General features: G+C 35.2%; 2 protein-coding genes and 1 pseudogene across 4 annotated transcripts; 1 reads left to right on the top strand and 2 right to left on the bottom strand.

Annotated features, from left to right (window-relative positions):
- Positions 1 to 2,190: 2,190 nt before the first annotated feature.
- Positions 2,191 to 13,463, bottom strand: LOC120213958 (alpha/beta hydrolase domain-containing protein 17B-like). Of its 3 annotated transcripts, XM_039211986.1 has the most exons (6): positions 13,009 to 13,310; positions 11,740 to 11,776; positions 11,408 to 11,644; positions 11,254 to 11,301; positions 10,039 to 10,607; positions 2,191 to 2,207 (listed from the first exon to the last, which is right to left on the bottom strand). In XM_039211986.1, the coding sequence occupies exons 1-5, from the start codon at positions 13,308 to 13,310 to the stop codon at positions 10,044 to 10,046; spliced, it is 1,188 nt and encodes a 395-aa protein (XP_039067917.1). In that variant the 3' UTR covers positions 2,191 to 2,207; positions 10,039 to 10,043. The 3 variants fall into 3 exon arrangements, with proteins under 3 accessions (XP_039067917.1, XP_039067918.1, XP_039067919.1); XM_039211987.1 differs by lacking the exon at positions 2,191 to 2,207 and having other exon boundaries at positions 9,709 to 10,607; positions 13,009 to 13,451; XM_039211988.1 differs by lacking the exon at positions 2,191 to 2,207 and having other exon boundaries at positions 10,523 to 10,597; positions 13,009 to 13,463.
- Positions 2,304 to 5,769, top strand: LOC120213960 (CBBY-like protein). The gene is made up of 8 exons (XM_039211989.1): positions 2,304 to 2,668; positions 2,751 to 2,821; positions 3,317 to 3,475; positions 4,015 to 4,081; positions 4,507 to 4,602; positions 4,847 to 4,893; positions 5,176 to 5,256; positions 5,531 to 5,769. The coding sequence occupies exons 1-8, from the start codon at positions 2,345 to 2,347 to the stop codon at positions 5,652 to 5,654; spliced, it is 969 nt and encodes a 322-aa protein (XP_039067920.1). The 5' UTR covers positions 2,304 to 2,344; the 3' UTR covers positions 5,655 to 5,769.
- On the bottom strand, positions 5,974 to 8,866 carry LOC120213929 (annotated as a pseudogene).
- Positions 13,464 to 14,937: the final 1,474 nt, after the last annotated feature.

Below are 14,937 nucleotides of genomic sequence, written 5' to 3'. Positions count from 1 at the left end.
GGATGAGTGAGTTCTTCGAAATAGGCGTATTCCAATGGTTAAAGTTCAATAGAGTAACCGTGGCCCATCAGAAGCTACTTGGGAGACATTAGAGTCAATGAAGGCTGAATTTCCTCATCTATTTTCATAAGGTAAATTTCGAGGACGAAATTTCTTGTAGAGTGGGAGAATTGCAACAACCCGGAAAAATGGAAAAAATTATAATTAAGCAATTTGGCAAATTAGGGATTAAATTAAAATTTTTCAAAACTTGTAGGCTATTTTAGAAGTGAAGAAAATTTAGGGACCAAGCCCTGAATTTACACAAATAGTATCGACAAAAACTCATTATATGTGTTTCTTTCGTTTATGAAATCAGAAATGAAACTCAAATTTCCTCCTCCAGCGTCTAACTTCCAAATCCGATTCCGACGCCGTCCAACCTCTAATCGTCAATTTGAAATCACCATCGTGTTCGTCATAGAGCGATGAACAAACCCCTTAAATCAATTGAAGTGACACACTGTCAAACGCCGTGAATTTCGATTCAAAGTTTCGACTTTTTTAAGCACCAACGACTAGAAAATCTTCAATTCATCTCCGATCGTTGCTTCGTTTTCAACACCTCCCACACCATCGTGTTCCTTGTGTCGTTTCAAGTTCGTCGGTGTCCTCCTTGTTTTCGGCGGCGGCGGCGCGTGAGGGAGGTGAAGCGATCAAAGTTTCAGATTTGTTGGATTTCAGGCTCCTTTGTTGTGTGCTCAGAGTAAGTCCTTACTGGTGTGCATGTGAGTGTATGGTTCTGGGGAACCTATACATTTTAACCAAGAATCATATCGGAAATATGCAGTAAATTAGGTACACTTCATTTTTCAGTTAAAATCTACATTTCAAACGTGTTTATTGACTCAAACTAAGAGCCTGAAAAATGATGCTTTTACGTTAGAAAAGTTCGTTTGGAGAAGGGTTCCCAAACTAAATTTTGCTAGGTTGGTTCATGCGGCTATCTTTAAATAACGTCCAACATGTTCGAGATTTGAATTTGTAGATTGGTCTAAATATATGCAAAGTAATCGAGCTAAACTTAATTTGTTTGATTCAATTGGTTATTTCAGTCTCACTCTTTCTGACTCGGATTAAATAGTATTTAAGTTTAAAATTAGCACGAACCAAGTAATCTTCGTGATAAAAATATTATTATTATTGTTTGAGGACTTTGCTCGAGTATCTATCACCATAGATGTCATGGATGTGAGCATTCCTCATAGATAGGATATTTATCCATGTAGTCTACCGCTTCGTTAGCTTCTCTTGTGATGTGTATGAACTCGATAAACCATGAATTAACACTTCTTTTTAAAAAAAGGTAATATTTGTTCATAAATAAATTAAATAAGTAGATTGAAATGAAAATATCAAATTAAAATGGGATTTGGTCGTTAAACCAACATTTTACTGGTCCTTGGCAACTATTAACAAATTTGTTGTTAAAGTTGATTTATGAATAGACAAAATTAACAAACATTCCTCTTTAATCTCTTTGATTTAACCCCACTTTTCATTATGTTTTTGTTTCATCTCATCCTCACAAATTCTCTGTCCCCCCCCCTCCCCCTCTCCAAATCTCCATTTTTCTAATGTCGAATTAAAATATTTGATTGGTGTTTTATTAAGCAGCAGCAAAGGGTGAAACCATTGCCAAAATTTGGAGAGTGGGACGAAAACAATCCAGCCACAGGTGAAGGGTTCACAGCAATATTCAACAACGCCAGAGATAAGAAGAAAACCAGAGGCAAAGGGGTTAATGCTGCTTCCTCCAAAAAAACTGACCTTCCCCATCTCCTCCTTCTCCTTCTCCAAAGGTATTATTTACACATACACAGAGAGAGATGAATCCTTGTTATTTCGACCCTTTAATCATATATATATTCCTTTCAGAGTAAATGGTTTTGCTGTGTTGGAGTTTAAGGCTACACTGGGATGATCACAATTTGGCTGCAGCCTGGATTACCAGTGTAATGGAGAGTTAAGATCCTGGGTTTCTTCTTTCTTTTTCCTTTCCCAACCATATCGAGTTGTTTATATGTGCCATGGTTGGCTCAATCAAAACCCATTGGTGGTGGAATGTAAATTACTATTAATAATAATAAGATCTTACAGAGTTTAACCCAATAATGAAAAATTCTTGACCCGATTTATATCACAATTTAGACCGACCCGGTTTCACACTGGAATAGGATGGCGATAGTATTTGTGTGGGAAATTGTGGCGGATAAGTGGAGAGAGAGAGAAAAGGAGACATTTAAAGGAACACCATCCAATTATAGCCAACGGAATCTATCAAAGCTGAAGCTAAAATCACAGCATGAAAATGGCTTCCACTGCCATCTCTCTTTCATTATCACCATTCCCTTCGTCTTCTTCTTTAACCGTTAAACCCAAAGCTTCCATTCTCAGCAACCGCCATTTATTCATTGCAAAGCATTCGCTTTCTCCTTCTTCACTCTTTACTTCAGCATCGACAACAAGAAGAACAGAGCGAGTTTGTACTTCTTTCACGATCAAATGCTCGTCGGCTTCTTCTTCTTCGGATACCCTTCCTTCTGCTCTTCTTTTTGACTGTGATGGTGTTCTCGTTGATACTGAGAAGGATGGTCACCGGGTTTCGTTCAATGATACTTTCGATGAAGTAAATTTCATCTTTTTATTTCTTCTTCTTCTTCTTTGCCTATTTGTGATTTTCTAGGGATGTTTTATGGCGCTACTTGCAGAAAGAATTGGGTGTTACGTGGGATGTGGATTTGTATGGAGAGTTGCTCAAAATTGGTGGGGGGAAAGAAAGGTAATCGCTTTTACATCTTTATCTCGTTTGAAGCTTTCTTTTTACGTTTGAGTGAAATGTATGAACATAATATATACTCGGAGAGTATAAGAAACATGAACTTGTGGGATTCATACATACAAATTCACTACTAAATAACTGATCATGGATTCTACATCTATACGTGTGCCATCACTCGATTAATATCATCTTCGAAATCAAAATTTGAAATTCAAGTTTTCAAATGCTGTTAAAACAAGTTTGGAAGCAAGAATATGCAATTCCGGGTTTAGATATCATTTGTCATGTAAATGGTGAGAATGCAATGAATATATGATGTATAAAATAGTCATGAAATTGGATTATTGAAAGACACAAGCATGAATTTGAAATTGGACATCCAACAAATTCAAGAATTTGAAGAATGTGCTCATTTTATCATACAATTCACTACTCTATCTTCGAAATCCGGGCTCCGAAACACAACTAATTTATTTGTATGTTTGTTTTTTTAAGAATGACAGCTTACTTTAACAAGACAGGGTGGCCAGATAAAGCTCCAAAGAGCGAAGAAGAAAGAAAGCAATTCATTGCTTCACTTCACAAACGAAAAACTGAGTTGTTCATGGCCCTTATTGAGAATAGACTGCTACCTCTTCGTCCCGGTGTAGCCAAGTTAGTCCTCTTCTTTTAATCTATGCAGTCTTTATAATGTTCCATATAAAAGTTCATGTTCAACATTTGTGTACACTCTTATTTGGACATCAATATGAGTATGATCTTCCGAAAGTTCGCCTATTGTGGGAGATATACCCTTATGCCATATCCGACGACTCGCTAGATTCCCGAGTAACGTTGTACTTTATTACTCAATTTTTTCTGTTTAGCATCACCTTGAATAACGTGGAAAAGTTGATTATATGGACATATATCCATATCTGACACTCACTCGAATCCAGGTAACATTGGATTTTATTACTCAAGCGTTTGTGCTTAGCATGACATTCACTTCATTATTAAGAGGATTCAAGTTAATCATAATTTGATTCTTTGGCATGTTTATAAAGAAAGAAAAAGTATATGTACTACTCATACTCATACCTGACACACTCGAATCCGATAAAATTGCATTTAATTACTTAAATGTGTTATTTTGAGATGTTTTAGAATTCCATATTCTAGCCTTTTGGGTTACTTTTGATCATATTAAACAGGTTGATTGATCAAGCTTTGGAGAAAGGAGTAAAAGTTGCAGTGTGCAGTACATCCAATGAGAAGGCGGTATGCTAATCAGGTTTTATATAGCTATGATTAACTGTATGACTAAATCCGGTAATTGTGGACCTGATATGGACACAGACCATTTACTAGACATGGAAGTAATATGATCGACACGATACTCTATACAGGGTTAGCTGTTAGGACTTCATGGAGTTGTGTTTATATTTCATTGTTTACACCGCTGATACAGAAAATATAGATCACTATGCATGTGCACATATTGCCAAGTTTAAGGACGATTTTCAGTTATGTTACTCGGACTCGAGTGTGTTTCGGATATGAGTATGTGTTCAACACTTTGGTAGTTTTTCCATGTATTTAGAGGATCATTAGAAAATCATATCTTCACACTGAGTGTGTCTGGATTTGCTCTTTTTGAATTCTCAATTCTATTCCTCATAAACAAATCATTACTATTTGTATAGGTCTCTGCAGTAGTTTCTTGTCTACTGGGACCAGAACGTGCAGAAAAAATACAGATATTTGCCGGAGATGTGGTTCCTCGTAAGAAACCTGATCCAGTGAGTATTTCATCCCTCTTAATCTATATTAAACTGCCATACATTTATATCTAGTTGGAAGTTGGGACATATTATTAAAAAAATGGGGACGTTTAACTACCGAAGAAACCCTTTAACTGGACACTTTTTTTCCAATCGATGTGGTTCACAAGTGACTCATTATAGTAAGACTTAGTTCAAGTTCATATGTTTGTCTACTTGAAGATGGATTATCGTAAAGATTACGTGTTTTTTTTTCTGGCAGGCCATCTATACATTAGCAGCAAACACACTCGGTGTTGAACCGTCAAGGTATTGCATCGTAACATAGCCTTCACTGATGGTAGTCGGATTCTTTTTTTTTTTGAAGGAAAGCTGAAATGATTAACTATTAATGGCATCTGAAATTACTGGGATTCAGTTGTGAGAGTCCATCATGTCTAGATATTTGTTTAATACTGATGTCAGACTCTGGTACTCCAAGAAAAATAAAGAGTGGGAACAACGAACAACATAAACATGTTAAATGCGCTTGATCAACACTCAACAATTTCACTTGATTTAACTTTTTTTTCTTCCCGTTTTGTTCCTTAGCTGTGTTGTTGTAGAAGACAGTGCCATAGGACTTGCTGCTGCCAAAGCTGCTGGAATGACTTGCATAGTGACAAAGAGCGGGTAAATCTCTTTACTAAACGAGACATCTCTGCTCGTAAATTGTAGGCTGCATTAGAAGATCATTGGTTTTTTTGGTCTCCAACTTTTTGATTGCACAAAAGATTCATTGCAACATGTTCATTTAACTAAATGCATTTAACTGGAACTAACAAACCTTCCGGCATCGTAAACCGAGAACCGGAAAGCTTCTTAAAACCCGATAACAAGATTTCCCTATAATGACAGTCATGCATTAGCAATTCATATTTAACATTGAGTGGTCCTTTGGTTGCAGTTATACGGCCGATGAAGACTTCTTAAATGCAGATGCAGTGTTCGATTGCATTGGAGATCCACCGGAAGAGAGGTTTGATCTAGCATTCTGTGCAAGCCTTCTTGAGAAACAGTACGTTGGTTAAGCCTCATAGTATTATTTTGTTTCTATGGTTTAATTTTGTTGTCTATACAATTTATTCCTAGTCTGTCATGTTTGGAGAGAAATTATCACTGTAAAACTGAAAATTATAGATTCAACTCGTACTTCTTGGTTTTCAATATAATGCAAAGGATTCAAGCTTGAAACAGATGAATATGGAGCTTTCTTATAAAAAGGTGGCTGTACATCTCATGTATCGGAAAGGATGGCAAATGTTAAGATTTGAATAAGCGTGATAGTGGTTAGGTTCAAACTGTTGTGATTTTTAACCTTTGAACGGAAAACTGAATCGAATATGTTAATTATTGTCCAATTGAAATCAAACCGAATTCAAGAAACAACACCAAAACCAAATAGCAGCTCATTAATTTCAATACACAAATCATCGATTTAAACGTGCATATGTACAACCAACCGGCGGGATCATGTCCAGGCACCACAATCCCATTATTATCTGCAGAGGCTAACGGTTTTCCAAGTCCACTCCAAGTACAACACAGAACAGGAGCAGTGTGTTCCTTCAGAGTGCTTACAATGTCAGCTTTTGATATTGACCAAATGTAGACGGATCCATCCGTGGAACCGGCAGCGGTATAGTTGTCATCAGGGCTAATACACGAGCGACTCCAATTAGATGTCATCCTGTTTCCGGTTGCTCTGAATGTACCACAAACTTCCAAAGATCGTATATCGAATAAATTATGCAAATTATCTCTCCCACTTGTCAATACAACATTTCCATTTCGGGACAGAGAGATGGATGTAATGGGAAGCGAATGTGCTGCAACTTCGCTTAGTAATTTTGCGGTCCGTATATCCCACAAACGGAGATTTCCATCAACATGGTCCGAGCATACGGTCAGTCCATCTGTGCTGAAGCAAAGGGCATTGCAGTTGCTGTGAAAAACTATAGTGTAGGTGCAATAACCTTTCTGCAAGTCCCACACTTTTATCGTCCGATCATAAGCTGCACTAACAACATGACGACTCGAAACTTTGCTTACATCTACAGCACAAACTTTATCTTTATGACCTGTGAGAGTATGCTGGACTCGTCCCAAGTTGACATCCCATACAAACAAGTTGTTTGAACTGCTTGCTGCTATTATGAATCTATTGTCATGGGTAATTGAAAGATCAAGGACAGAACCGAGGCAGCCAGAAAGATTTTGGATTAAAGATCCGGTGCTAGTATCCCACATTTTGATCGACCGATTCTGTCCCCCACTGATCAATTTTCCGGAATTGTACTCGAACAGTATTGAAGCACAACCACCTTCGTGGGCATTGATCCTGTGCTTGCAAACAGAAGGAACAGTTAATTCTGCGACGAACTCAGCGCCTTGTTCACTTCTACGGACAATACCATCTACTTGCTCTCGAGCAAGTTTTTCTAAACCACAGGCCCTGAGCTGCTCGATCATATCTTCATAAAGTGCATTTGCCTAAATTAATTAAAGGAAAATTAAAGTTAAGCACTAATATTTCAAATCAAACGGGCATATTGAAAAGCAAATCATAAATCTTTCACAATTAAGGAGTAGGATTCAAAGTTTTTCATTACATTAATATTTGTCATTTAGGTTTAAAACTCGCACTGGAGTGTTCTATAACTCTAAATGACACTTTTGTTCATTTAAGCTCCTCTCGATTGTGACAAAGTTAAAGGAATATAAGAAAAACAAACCTAGAAGTTGATAAAAATAAAAAAAGTTACCACTGAAATTAGTTGTTTAAGAAACTCCTAAAGATTAATCATTACATGCCCTGAACCATCATTTCTTTTTATTTTTTAATTCTTTCTACTCCTTGTGCAATGCACAGTGCATGCAACTGGGAGTTGATTATCATAGTAAGATTTTTTGCTTCCAATCAAATTTTGAAATTTGAAAGTCACAAATAATGTCAACAGAGACAGTTTGATAATGTTCAGAATTAGCTACAGTGTATGCATGAATAACCTCATAATGGATCATAAACCGAACATGCTTAAATTTCAAGCACATTTGGACCTAGCCAATTATCATTCTCCAAGTCAACCAATCGAAATATACCTTGTTGTGTAAAACCAAAATATACCATACCTCGTTAAGCCGTTCAGCATCCTGCTTTTTTTGAAGCATTCAACGATCAACTAACATTTTATTTTCGGCCTCTGCATTTTTGGCTTTAATAGTCATTTGTTCTAATTGAGCTTTGAGTTCCTGATGCTCAATCATCACCAATTCCAAAGCTCCAATCTTTCCTTCTAAATCTGTTTTTAATTGAGAGCACTCATTCCTGCCAGCTTAAATATTGCATCTGTTATTAAGTTCACAGTGACTTCAAATCCAAAAAACTAACACTCTGGCACGCCAAACCCTAAAAAGAACACAACCGAACCTGGTTTGGGTCAATTCCTTCTCCAATTCAGCAATAGTTGTTTCTTTCTCTTGTAGACAAGCTTTTAAAGCTCGACACTCGGCTACTTCAACCACTAGTTGCTCAGACAATCGAGACTGTGCTTTGTAACATTGTTGGAGTTCCACTTCCAAGTTTACAGCTTTCTCTTTCCATTCCGAACCCTACAAATAAATTCACCAATTACCAAAGTTATTCTAACTGATCATTTTTCTTGAAGTATCCATCTCAATGTACATTTGAACATAGTTAAGAATATATGATCCAAAAATCCATGGAAAACTTAAAAAAATTAGAACATTGCATAATGGCTTTCTATTCTAATGGAAAGCCAATGATTTATCATTTCTTTTATTCAAACCCACTTGTTCACACATTAACTTGTATTCTTCAAAAATAGCAATGCAGTACATTGTAATGATCAAAATAACCCAGAGAGCAAACAAACAAAACCTGGGAGATGATGGGCCTGGAAAGAGCAGGAGCATGAGCTCCTTCTTCGAGTAAATGCCGTTTCTTCAGCGCCTTCAAAGCATGTTTTATAGCTTCCCTAGCTAACTCCTCTGGCGACCTGAAAAGATAGGACATCGTTTGTTTCTTAGTAGAATTTCCTTCAAATTAAAAAGGATAGAATCCATTTACAACATTTTCTAGTATAAGAAAAACAATGAATTCTGATCACTAACATGATAAGATTGGATGGAGATTAGAATTTACAGCGGAAGAACCGAATTGGAAATGGAATTAGGTATTTTGATTTGGATTTGGATTTGCATTCGGATAAGTAATCGAGGGATTGAGAGAAAAACGATGAGGAAGGCAGAGTTCTTCAATGAGTTTTAATCGGAATGAAATTATGAAGTAACCCAAGGACAATTCTGGAATATCATTACTTTTTTCCTATATATTGTTAGATAAAATTTAACAATAAAATTATCTATTCGTTTATTTAAAATATTATTTTATGTTTGATTTAAATTATCTATTATATAATAATGCATTTCATAACTTCATTCTAATCGATTGATTTAGTAAAATATATATTTTGTTTCAAAAAAATAAATAAATTTTGAATAAAATAAAATGATTTCTTAAGAAACCATCTATGAAGTGAATGGAAATATATTAGGTACGACAGTTTTAATATACGGTTAAGAAAATACGTTACCAGAAATATTATTATTTTTTTAACATTTCTGATAAAACGCTATCTAAAACATTATTTTTTTTACTGAAAATGTTAATATTGGATTCTACCGAAAATTAATTAGCAAAAATAACATTTTCGATAAAATTAATATTTTAAGTAACATTTTATCGAAAATATTAAAAAAACAATAACATTTCTGGTAAAAACATTTTTTAATCGTATATTAAAACTGCCGTATAATAAACTACAATATCATATATTTGATTTGATGTAGGTTTATGAAATATTAATATAATATAAAGCATATTGAATATATTTATTCGAGCTTCCGTTTAAACTTAAATAATATGATATGATAGTTATTGAAAAATTAAAAAAAAATCAAATTATTTAATTAAATATAAAAAAAGAAAAGGAAAGTCATCATCCGGCCCATTAGCATCCCTAAATCACATGTGATAAATCCACAACATAGCATAAACATCCAAACTCTGAAAACTATAGTGAAAAAATAGTTGTTAATTACAAGCTTTCCAGTTTTCCACAACATGAACATGCAGGTTAGATTCTCTTCTTCTTTTCATTCAAAATCAAAGAAGAGCAAATCTAAAACATATACCAAACCCTACCTTTCGTAACCGTATTTTGTCCGGCCATTGCGACACCTACAATCCGTAAACACCGCCGCTTTCGAAGATTCAAATTACGAGTTCTAAAGCAATTAAGTTATTAGTCCCAAACCAATTCAACCATTTTTTTTATCTGTTTCAGTTTTCTATATAATTCCTTCCCCCGATCGATGAAAGAACAGCCGAACCAGTTCTAAACAGCTGGGATTCTGTCTATCCAATCAACGCTCTTCCTTCCTTTCTCTAGCTGGACGTCGATGCTTGTCCGGGATTTATCGAAGTATTCCACACTTCGTCGTGATCTCTCCATCCTTTCCATCTGGTCTAACGATGTTTTAAGCTTTTCAAGCTTCTCCATGTTATTAAGCTTGTTATACTCATGAAGTTTAAACTTTTCAGGCCTATCAACGCTTTTCCTTGGCTTGTCTCGGGTATCAGTACTTTTCCGAGGCTTGTCCCGGGTGTCAGTGGTTTTCCTAGGTTTGTCCCTGCGGTCGATGCTTCTTCTTGGAGCCTCAAAATATTCGGTACTTTTCCTAGATTGTTCAATACCATCAGTACTTTTCCGGTAAGCATTTCTTCGGAAAGGTGACTTCTCAACAGTTGAGATGAATTTCTTGAGATGCCGAATATAATCGGGGTAGAGTTCCAAATCACAGTGGTTTCCTCCTTTCACCCATAATGGTTCATATTTCTCTTGGCACAGTTCCCAAAGTTGCTTCCCATGAGAGCAATCAACAACATCATCATTAGTTCCCTAAGTTCCGTTACCAGCACGAAATCACCAAAGTTAATGCCAAGCGCTCATTGCAGATATTCTTTGCAATTTAATAAAAACATTCGAGCATACATTCACAAACATAAGCTGAATTATCAATCCAAACACACGGTTAGCAGCAACTTATCGCAAATACATCCTTACCCAAATGTTTAAGGTCAATTAGGAACCTTATTTCACCATTTATTCCATCTAGTCCATGTTCGGATATATAAACCTGAATCGTCGGGTTAAGAATAAACTCCATCACCCAACTCCTCTTTAAGGTACTTCCTTAAACTTGTCAAATATCAAACATTTCTCTTAATCGCATATGATATAAAGCCTACTTTTTTTTCAAAAAAGTTTCATCTTAACTTCCCTATACCAGTACCCGATGTTATTAGGAATTGGGTGCGAGTGCCGGGTATGGGTTATGTACCCGACATGAATATGTTCAAGTTTTTAGTGAATAACATAATTAATACCTTTTTATCCCACAATTGCAGAATTCTTGTGCTAATATCTTTGCTGATAAAAAAACTATAGGCAAAATAGCATGCCACAATTTATTAGAAATAAGTAGCATTCCTATTATTGTTTCATGCAATTAACAAATGAAAAATATTGAGTTTCGGAAACTTACGTGAATTATCAGCACAGGACACTTTACCAATGAGATTTTGTCGATATTCTGCAAATCCATGTAAATCGAGTTGAGATACACGAAGAAACTAACATATGGATGCTTCAAACATCAGAATTTATAGAACTGAAACGATGAGAGAGTGGAATAGAACCTTGTAGATGTCAAACCAGTAAGAGCGCTTAACAGGATACATGACTCTTAACCCAGATAATATAGGACTATGCAGAACAACAGCTCTTAGGCGAGGTAAACGAGCAGCAAGATCCACAGTAGGACCACTTCCAACAGACTGACCATATAGGATGATATTTTCTTGCTTGGCACAATAATTCTCTTCAAGACACTTATATGCAGCTTCAATATCCGCATACGTATTCTGCTCGCTCGGCTGAACAAAAGCATACATATGAACATGAGAAAGAGCTTTCTGGATGCAAGTAATTCAGACACATTGCGTGAGTAGAGGATTCATGCTACAATTACCTTTCCCGACGATTGTCCATAGCCAGAGTAGTCATACCTGCAAAGATTTTTATACGTTATTTGAAATATTCAAGATGCCGTGCTAATGAGGGGATAAAACCAGTTTCACACATTAATCTTAGGAACTGTGTGCGCAATAGCAGATATCACCCACGGTTAGGCATTCCATGAAGGCTCAAACAGAAGCAGCAATGTAACACAAAAAGAAAGATCTCTATACTTCTACTTGCAAATCTATGCTACTCAAACTCAGATGCAAGTGTTGTAAACGAAAATGCTAAATTTCTTTTCTAAGTTGTCTCGCTTGGATGTCGATTTTGGGTATTCCAAGAAAAATACATGAACATGAGTAGGCTATAAGCCTCAATTTGCATTTTCATAGAAACTTTTCCTTTCTCTGAGAAAAATATTGCGTGCTCGTACATGACAATTACAAGTACCGAATGCTCCATAACCAAATTATCACCACCAGTTTCCATTAAACCTTAGATCTAAGACCGACAATACAGAAAACCATGAAGGACTAAAAGGTATCGAGTATTGTCCTTAGTTGAGAGCTATATTACCCAACTCTTCATTTTTTTTCTTGAAGTATTTGTGTCCGATGCATATCCGGATATGGATATATAGGAATATGATCCTCTAAAGATGCTCCAATCACATTGAAATCTTGAAATAATTGAACACATCTACATGTCCAACACTCGTATCCGGATTTGAGTAACATAGATTGGGAGTATCCTAACAAGAACAGTTCCGATCTATGCCTTTCTACCATTGATCTAATTGATGAAGCAAGGTAGACAGTGAGTAAAATTCATCAGAAACCACCATCTCATGACGATATTTTGTGGTTTCGAGTCGATCACAAGAATCACACACGATAACAGAATAAGTGAATAATCCACGGATACTTGAGAAAACAGATCCGAATTAAGAAATAACCCACCACAAGATTTCAAGCTCTGAATTCAGTTGAACCATGATTATGAACAACCTAAACTGGCATTCTTAAAGCTCAATAAACAAGTAATTTTCCCAACAAGGACCCTCAATCAGATCATAAGACAAAAAGTAGACCACAAAAATTAGAAACTTACATAAAAAACCCTCATCAAATATCAACATCCTAGCCTTACGCATCAAGAAAAGTTTATCATATAAAAAAGGAAATACTCATTTCTACATCAATATCACAAGCTCAAACAAATTGATGAAATAATAACGAAAAAATAGCTCAACTTTGCAGAAAACGAAGTAAATCCATACCCCATGAGATTGACCCTTAAGTGGATACTGAGCTCGATGAAAAGCTCATACATTTGGCCAATATCAGCAGCGTTCCCATGAGAATAAAGCAGAGTCGACGTCGCCATGGGGTACCTAACATAAACAGCAACGATTTCATTGCCGCGGCGAGTTGGGAGCCGCAAAACGTCGACGTTTTCGCGGTGAGGGAAAGGGTCCAGCAGCAAAATATCAGTTGCTTCATCCTTAATTAGCTTGTACGAAGGTGGATTGGGTGGAAAGAAGGCAAACTTGGCAGCCATTGATGATGTCACCCCACCCATGTTTTCTTCCTCGGTTTCTCCCGAACTTCGCAAAAAAAAAGAATTTGAGGGTTTGGATTGAAGCTAGGAATCAAAAGAAGATTGAGAGGAAGAAGATGATGAACATATTTCAACAAATTTTTCTATTTTTTGTTATTTTCTTTGTTCTTTCCTTTTCAGAGGATGTTTCTTTTGGCGTCTCCTTAGTAAAGACTAAAGGAGAGAGAGAGAGAGAGAGAGAGAGAGAGAGACGGGCAGTGATAAAATCATCACGACTGTCACCTAGAAAATGTAGATGTACCTGGCCCCTGCGAATCGCTTTAGCGTGTGTGAACTGTGTTTGTCCTTAAATTTATGTGGCGGGGTTTTTTTAGATCGGTTTTCTCATATTATTATTGGTTTTATTTTCATATTTTATTATAGGGTAAAGTACACGTATAGTACTTAAACTTTTACTTTTATTCCGTTTTGATATCTAATTTTTATTTTTTTAAGCTATACCTAATATTTAGTTTATATTCAATTTTGGTATCCACCTTTTAAAAACTTCACGATGATATTGATGTGTCACCATAAGATAATGTTAAGTTAGCAGTTCTATTAATTATTTAATGATAATGTACCAAATTGAAACATAAACCAAACGTTAGGTATAATTTTGAAAAAAATAAAATCTATATACTAAAACATAACAAAAATAATAATTTAAATATTAAATATATAATTTACCATAATCACTTATATTTGATTCATTATTTAGTTCATTTTAATTCGATGTTATGAATTTATAGGCTTGAGGGTCATTTTTGCCCCTATAATAAACCTAATTTATCAATTTCCCTCTTATTATTTATTTACATCAATTTAGTCATCGAAGTTGTTTATGGCGTTTATCATAACCCTTGAAGTTTGTTTTGACTAACATAACCATTAGTCTTATGCGTTTATCTACACAAGTAATTTCCAGATCAATTAATATTACTGCGTTTATCTACACCAATAATTTTCAGATCAATTAATATTGCGATGTGCCTGATGATGACGTGACATGTATTAAAAAAATATTTAAAATATTTTAAAAAATTAACCAAATCCCTTAATCTCATTGAAATAAATAATAAATTTTTGGGGAATTGTTATAATCATTGTGCTTAATAAATATTTTAATTTAATCTCTTAATCCACAAACGTAGAAGACTCACAATTAAGTTAGTCAAAATGATCAACAAATTTCAATGGAAAAAAACGATATGGGCGAAATTAATAAATTGGTTTTACTACAAGGAAAAAAATGACCGTTAAACCTAAATTTAATTAAGAATATTTAATTTATTGAGTAATTATTTTGAATTGGTTATTCAATAGATTTATTATGGGGATGACTCATTCAAACTCATACAAGATGGGACAACATGAACACTCTTGGGTAAGTATAAAGTAGTATATGTTCAAATATGTCTCTTAATCATTTAATATTAAACACTCATGCCCTGACATTCCTAGTACTTGAACCCAAGACCTCAAGGAATAACAACAATTCTTCTATCACTGAGGTCTCTTAGTTCGTGCTTGTTAATTCATATTTAATCCTTTTAAGAGAATGTTTATATATTTAATATTTCATGTTGATTTACAAAATTTAAATAAT

Source organism: Hibiscus syriacus, unplaced genomic scaffold (genome assembly GCF_006381635.1).
Source record: "Hibiscus syriacus cultivar Baekdansim isolate YM2019G1 unplaced genomic scaffold, ASM638163v2 tig00110045_pilon, whole genome shotgun sequence".
NCBI classification, from domain to species: domain Eukaryota; kingdom Viridiplantae; phylum Streptophyta; class Magnoliopsida; order Malvales; family Malvaceae; genus Hibiscus; species Hibiscus syriacus.
Note: the sequence above shows the minus strand (reverse complement) of the source record. Positions and strands in the feature narration are given on the sequence as shown.

Bases quoted from the DNA above. Each gene is read 5' to 3' on its own strand.
- LOC120213958 (XM_039211987.1), bottom strand. From the start codon at position 13,310: ATGGGTGGGGTGACATCATCAATGGCTGCCAAGTTTGCCTTCTTTCCA. The intron at 11,645-11,739 runs GTAATTGTAGCA...GCTTTTGTTCAG, and splicing joins ATGGACAATCGTCGGGAAAG to CCGAGCGAGCAGAATACGTA. The intron at 11,302-11,407 runs GTTCTATTCCAC...ATGGATTTGCAG, and splicing joins ACTGGTTTGACATCTACAAG to AATATCGACAAAATCTCATT.
- LOC120213960 (XM_039211989.1), top strand. From the start codon at position 2,345: ATGAAAATGGCTTCCACTGCCATCTCTCTTTCATTATCACCATTCCCT. The intron at 4,082-4,506 runs GTATGCTAATCA...CTATTTGTATAG, and splicing joins GTACATCCAATGAGAAGGCG to GTCTCTGCAGTAGTTTCTTG. The intron at 4,894-5,175 runs GTATTGCATCGT...TTTGTTCCTTAG, and splicing joins CTCGGTGTTGAACCGTCAAG to CTGTGTTGTTGTAGAAGACA.